The 7,336-nt window shown below is 40.6% G+C and overlaps 1 protein-coding gene across 1 annotated transcript in view; it reads right to left on the reverse strand.

Moving 5' to 3' along the window:
• fhip2a (FHF complex subunit HOOK interacting protein 2) overlaps positions 1 to 6,743 on the reverse strand; it is a 43,084-nt gene extending 36,341 nt beyond the window's left edge. Inside the window, exons 1-5 of the mRNA XM_060925315.1 lie at positions 6,450 to 6,743; positions 2,819 to 2,897; positions 1,260 to 1,429; positions 985 to 1,089; positions 602 to 724 (exon numbers count right to left, since the gene is read on the reverse strand). Of these exons, the coding sequence (XP_060781298.1) occupies positions 602 to 724; positions 985 to 1,089; positions 1,260 to 1,429; positions 2,819 to 2,897; positions 6,450 to 6,494 (522 nt within the window). The 5' untranslated portion in view covers positions 6,495 to 6,743. The remainder of the gene's footprint in view (positions 1 to 601; positions 725 to 984; positions 1,090 to 1,259; positions 1,430 to 2,818; positions 2,898 to 6,449) is intronic.
• Positions 6,744 to 7,336: the final 593 nt, after the last annotated feature.

The raw sequence follows: 7,336 nt of genomic DNA on the forward strand, positions 1-7,336 counted from the left end.
GCTGGTTGAATAAATAACGTTAGCGCGGAAAAAAAATCCAGACATATGTTTTTTTTTCATTTACCGTAGGCTACCCGGATGAAATTTAATACCTCCCATGTGAAATTTAATACCATAGCTCAAAAAATAGCGAAATATAATGCTTTTTAAGACCTTAAAAAACACATATTAAAAATAAGACTTTTTAAGACTTTTTAAGGATCCGCGGAGACCCTGACCTTATATGCTTCATAAATACGTTCAGTCGGTAAACAGGAAGTTGATGTGCGACAGACCTGAAAATGGTATACACGGTATAGAACCTCAAGCTGAAGCTCGGTACCAAGTAGCTACGATTTGTGGTTGCTGAGAAAAAAGGTGTGTCAGACAGACAGAGGTAAACCAGTATCATTCCCCCTCCTCCGGAGCGGGGGTATAACAAAACGGGATTTAAAACTAAGCACACCATGATCTCACTTCAGGAAATTCTTTAGCCGCCAAGTCCAATTAAGATCTGATCAGTGTAAACCCTAAGACTTATCCAACTGCTTCTGTGCATGGAAACATTAATTACTGGATTTCTGGATGTTTTTTAACAGACTATGTTTGGCACAATGCTTACCTCCAAGAAGAAGTTCACCAGGTAGGGGTCTTGTTTAAGTTTGGCACAGACTATGCAGAGAAATTGGATCTCTTCATTCTCTGTCGGAGCAGCAAGAACTTCGCCACACAGACGGATCAGTTTCTGTGGAAATCAGAGAACACTGGAATACACTTAACATAGCTTTGAGTGCATTTTAGGTTGAGGTCAAACAACATTTATATGGTACTGAACAGTCCCAAATGCAATTGGCTGATTACACTGTCACTCCAGAAATCGTCAGTGATTAATTATCGGAGTTCTGCTTTTCTTCTAACCAAATCTACTTACACCCTACAGAAAAAACAAACTGTGACTGGACTGAACAGTGAGCCACAAATCCAGCAGCACATGTGACAACTTACTTGTACAGGTCTGTGCACGTTGATGTGAGGCAGGAGTGGCTGGCGAATCCGGCCCAGTAACTTGGTGTAGAAGCTCAGAACCTGCTGCTTCATACCAGGTGGACACTACAAACAAAACATTTTTGAACAGTTTAACTATCTACAAATCGAGAACCCAAATACTACACCACTATTTTACAATCTAACCACAATGCCAGGTCATTCAATACTGGGATATTTCCAGAATAAATATCCAGGCAACTCAAACCCAACACCACCAAGAGAACAATGCTCACATCAGCCTTGCCCAGAGTGTACAGCGTCTCCAGGATCTTGTGATGGAGCAGGTACTCCATGCAGGGCCCCGTCTCACCCGACTCCCTCTCTTCCTCCTCCTGGATCAGGATATCCAGCATCTGCTCCAGGTGGGAAGGGATGTTAGTGTCCGTTACTGGGGCTTTATCATCTGCAAACAGGAGGAGGGGGAAAAAAAAGTGGTTTGTTTAGTTAGTCACGTTAATAATGCAGACTATATCTCATCTCATTATCTCTAGCCGCTTTATCCTTCTACAGGGTCGCAGGCAAGCTGGAGCCTATCCCAGCTGACTACGGGCGAAAGGCGGGGTACACCCTGGACAAGTCGCCAGGTCGTCACAGGGCTGACACATGCAGACTATATCATGGCATGATACTACTTTACATGTGAATACGATGCATCATGAGTGATTTCAAAAAGCAAGGTTCTCGCGAGCGCTCGTAACTGACGAACATAATCCATCAGTGATGAAGAGAAAATGAATAGCAGTTGTTACAGTGACAAATATATTTGTCATCTTTATCATAAGTCATCTTTTATAGAAATCCCTCTGTTTGCTGAAATCCAACCCCAGTGAACAGACTTCCCAGAAGGCCAGAGTGTAAACAATGACCATGTGTTTGTGACCAATAGAAGAAAAGAAAAAGACTACACATAATGACCAAATGAGCACCAAGCTTTTGACCAATCATAGTGAGCCTTAATCGGCCTGGTGTGGTAGTGTAAATCTCTCTGCATGAATCAAACAACAGTGCAGTCTAAGCTGATGAAGTTTTTGACTGGGCTTCTTCAAGCACTGAAGATGATTTAAGGGCTAAAACAGGCACGGGGAAGGCACACTCCGAGCCCCTACTGTCTCCGAGCACATCGGACAATGTCAGTAATACTGGGGTCGGTAAAAATCGCCAAGGTGAAAGTGCCATCAGCCAGCAAGAAACTGAAAGGCGCTATGTTTCAGGGGTCACGTCGTGTTGAGTTCCTGTGGGTGCTAACTAACGTATGATGAAAAATGCAGTGTCATTCTGTGTTCAGTTTGTAAAATGGTGGGAAATTTGAATTTCTTCACTGTTAGTTGTTCCAAGATTCTTCTCGACTATGTTCAATTGCAAATCAAGTTTTCGATTGAAGTAAAGGGAGTCCCAATACCTCTTTTGAATAATTCCATGCTAAAATAACCTTACGTAAGCTCAAACTAAAGAGGTTTATTTTAGCTTGAATCAAATCTCTTATTAGAGGCTGGAGTGGAGCCCAAATTTTATATGGAATGGAGAGGCCTTGCTGTACCTGTACTAATATTTGAAGTGTGCCAGTTTGGTTGGTATAAACCTGTATTAAGTCCACGCTGATATGTCAGTAACTAAGAAAAAATACAGACAAAGAAAAAGTTAAGAATACTTATTTGACTTTATTTTTCAAGGAATAAAGTGGAGAATATTTTTCAGAACCCAGGGGAACCCTGAAAAAGTGCATGCACAGAAGATTGGCAAACTCTTGTATTTCCTTTGTTTGACAGAGTTTGTGAGGCTGTAGAAATATTACCTGAAGTCTCTATGTAGTAATGTGTGATGGCCTTCCAGTGGTAGACAAAGTCTTCCTGCAAGGGCAGTGATGGTGCAAGCTGAAAAAAAAAAAAAAAAAAGAGGTATACAGAACAACAACAAAAAAAAGCCACATTTCAGTGTCAATCTACTTTTTTCTCGAACTCAAGTTCTGGATGCGACAACCTCTTTAATTTGTGAATGATTCCCATCCAAAACATTTTAGGGTTCACTATTCTCCAGTCCAAACACACCTGATTTAACCAGCCAGATACTTAAGGGTTGTTTTACAATCAGGGTACAAAGTTTGTGTCACAGGGGTTCAAAATTCAAATTGATTCAAACTGGTTCTTGTACCAGTTTTTAAGTGAAGGACAAGTTAGAGAACAGATTTCAGGTAATTTTTTGACATATGTGTATGGTAGTTTTGTGTAATCTGCTATAAGATGGGAGAAACAAATGAAGTGATTCTCGGAGAGGACATTTTTTTCTGACAATTCAGAATCCACTACTTCCATAGTGCTTTTAAATATAAGGCTGTAAGCTTTGTGTTAGTTGTCTCTAATATTTATGTCCCAATATCTTGACCACATTTTAGGATAAAAATCATTTTAGATATGATATTTTATATTGAAAAATTAGCTGTCTCGGAGAGGACTTTTTTTGATACAATTACATACTAATTTGATCAAAATAGTCTGAAAACTTACTGGCATTCAACATTAAAACTTAACTATGTTTCCAATGACATGGAACCAAATATTTGTTTTATGGTATAAAGAATGATTTAATGCCGCTTTTCCACTACAAACGCGGCTGAGCCGTGCTGTGCCGAGTCGAGCTGAGTCGGGCTGAGCGGGGCTGTTGGAGTTGCATTTCGACTACAACCGCACTGAACCGCGCTGAACCATGCTGGCTGGAAGTGGGTGGACACATTGGGTGGAGTTAGCGAAAGTGGGTGGACGTCACGTGATGTCGTTAAGCAGCGCAAACAGTGACATCAGTGACAGTGGCGGAACAAGTCAGAGCCGGGCCGGGGGCGGGGCAAATGACCGGGCCCTTTATTAAAGCTTATCATAACATCATTTTAGGCTACAAAATGTCCGCAACTGCGGTGTTTACTAATTTCAACACTACCGGGTGCAACTATGTTATTTAGTACATCAAGTCCTTCAAACGAACATGTAACTCAGAAACAAAAAACATTAGGATACTGTACATGGCTCATAATAAAACATCAATAGCCTATACTGCGCACATTATTTGAAGGGCATACGAATGAGCGCTCAGAGGTTGCAACGGTGACAGGAAGAGTCAGAAATAAAAGGAGGGCGGTGCAAACCTCACTGAATGCACTGTGTTTACCAATTTCAACACTACGGGGTGCAACTATGTTATTTTGTACATTAAGTCCTTCAAACGAACATGTAACTCAGAAACAAAAAAACATTCGGCGACATACTGTACATGGCTCATAATAAAACATCAATAGCCTACTGCGCGCATTATTTGAAGGGCATACGACGAGCCTTGTGCTCCGCGAACTCGTGCACGATGCTCTGTATGTCACTGATTCAGTGATCTTTTAAGCGGTAGTCTCACGACCCGGAGAGTAAACAATAAACATGGAGGACATGGAGTCGTTAGTGTTGCTGGTCTTGGTGCTGTGGCTTGTTGTCACCGACAACGCGGACAGATACTGGCAAGAGCGTATAGATGAGGCGAGGCGCATAAGGCTTCAGAAATTCTCGTAATTCGTAATTATTATTCTTCCGGGTTTGCGGTGTTTACAGATCCCAGTGCGCTCGCGGGGCTTGTGTGGGCGTGTGAGGACACTCCTCCTCACCAATCAGTGCACAGGGGAGTGTCTGCTCACGCCCCCAACCTCACTTGGCACGGCTTGGCTCGCTTCAGCCCCACTCCAAAACGGTGCGAGTTTTAGGGGCTAAGCAGGGCTGAAACGAGCTGAGTCGTGCTGGTTTTTGGTAGTCGAAACGCGAGCCGTGTCGGGCTGAAGCGAGCTGAAGTGAGCTGAAAAAGGGTAGTGGAAAAGGGCCATAAGTGCATCCCTTTTGGAGCTACCTGTGGTCAAAAAAAGCACTTTTTCTAAATGACACGAGTAATTTTGCTAAATATGACATATATTGCCATACATTCACCAAAAATAACGTTATCACCAAAATTTTTTTTTGCATGGTAAACAGAGCTATCACAGGGCTACAATAAACAACCAAGTTTATTTAGTCAAGCCTTTTGATATTGAAGATAATAAGTGTTAAATGTGATTTCTAGTTTGCGTACCCTGATTGTAAAACAACCCTTAAACGAGTTGAAGCGGGTGCAGGACAGTGTGTACTCCTGGACCAGGATCAAGAACCTGGGCTCTACCCCATCCATTAATAGAAAGGGAACACTGGATGTTATTTAGTGCAACTGTATGTGTGTAATTTGTATTCAAGTCCAAATTTCCTTGAAGGACTGTTTCTCAACTCATCATTACCTCAGAGGGGTTTCATTTCTTCACCAGCTGTTTAAACATCATTCTTTACTGTTTATGAGCAATTTTATTCTAAAATACATACATCTTTTTGGAACACTTCTCAACTATGTATAGAAATGGTGCAACCTGAAGACAATGTTTACACGCTAGCTACACTGCTATCAAGACAATTACTTAGCTACACTGTTTAAGCATACTTTGTACTTAAAAATGACGCATTAACAGCTGTAGGTTATGATGTGTGCGTTATACTTTATTCCCAATACAACAATACTACCCATAATAATGAATTACCTAGCGTTAGCCAGTTAGCTCGGCCCTGAACAAAAACATTAGCTCATAGTGGCTAATTAACGTTGGTTCACTCTCAAATAACCCATTCCGCCTATCTTACTTGACTACACAGAGTTTAAGCTAATAACCCTACACACTATCTAGTGCACTATATGTAGCAAATACGGATGCTATTTGGGATTCAGTCTGTGACTCACAGGCGTTTCCGTCGATTAGATTAGCTCGCTTGGTAACTAGGTAACAGTACAAACCTAGATCCCTCCCTAACGTTTTAACCTCAATAAGTTAACAAAATAGCCAGCTAGCTAATTTAGATTTGTAGCCATATCCAGCTTGAAGTCTACGTAAACAAGCTAAATATGCTAGCATACAGCGTAGGCGGGAACAATTGGGTAACTGACGTTGATTCAATCTCAAATAACTCGTTACTTTTTTTGCGCGATCCAAGTTGACATTGAGTATAAGCTAATAACTGATGCACCCTGTGAAGGGCACTACGTGTAGTAAATACGGCGTTTATTTGGGATTCAGCCTGTTACTCATTCGCATCTAACCTCCCGAATAAGCTAGTTTAACTATCTAAATTTTCAAATATAACGAGATAAGGTTAGTGGTGACTACGAACTTCTATAATTAACTCTGTAATTTTAAAGTAAATTAAACAGTCAAAGAAGGCTTCTAGTCATATCTCGCTTAGTGAAGGCTACGTCAAAGCAAGCTAGCCTAAGGCTAGTTTTGTTTCGCTAGCTAGGCCCGCTGCTCTGTCCAATAACACAGACAAACTCGCTCGGGCTTTGTCCTTAAAACACAACATTTCACAAGAACACAAAAGGCTCACCGCTTCCACCGCATGCTGAAGAATCGAGGTGAATTTGGAGAACATTTTGTTCTTGGATTGGAGAAGTTTTTCGCGAGAAGACCGAGAGAATTCCTCTATCTTCTTTCTGTTTCCGCTGCCGCGATCCAGATTGTAGCTTTCATAAAGCGACCTTTACACTGAGAAAAAAGCCGAAGAACAGTACGAAAAGTAATCGCTGAAATCCAAACACGTGTTTATTTCAGTAAACATCCACACGCACACCTTTGCCAGCTAAAGCCACCGTGGCATTTTCATGGCCAAAAAGCAGGAATCAATCCTACAGAGCAGCACCAGAGGGCGCTAGCGGGCTCTCTGTGGGGAGATGATGGCTCGATTCCGAATACTTTCATACTGCCTATATAGGTGCACTATATAGGGTTGACTTGGACATTATAGTGCACTACACAACAAGTACAATAGGCAGTCATTTGGGATTCGGACAATGAAGATGCACAAGCATAATTCAGACACTATATTTATTTAATGGTTTTACTTTGCTAATTTCACTTCAAGTGAAATGTTATTATTTTTGAGAAATATTTGTTATTTATAAAGTATTTATCTACTTTCAGGTTAAAACAAATCTGTTTCTAGATGACGCATGACATTCATTACTTTACAATTTCATTTGGATTTATGTTACATTTTACACTAAAATTACATTATTATTATTTAAAAAACAGTGCATTGTGTTTTTCTTGATTAAAGAAATAAACTTTGCTGTAAAAGTATTTCTTTTGACAGTGAGTGCCTTCACACTGAAATAAATATTTCACATTTATTTATTTGCATAAGTCATGCTTCTGTACTTAGAGTTTGCATAAATACAGCAAAAAAAAGTTCCAATACAAAAATATTTCAGTCAA

This window comes from Neoarius graeffei, chromosome 7 (genome assembly GCF_027579695.1).
Source record: "Neoarius graeffei isolate fNeoGra1 chromosome 7, fNeoGra1.pri, whole genome shotgun sequence".
NCBI lineage: Eukaryota > Metazoa > Chordata > Actinopteri > Siluriformes > Ariidae > Neoarius > Neoarius graeffei.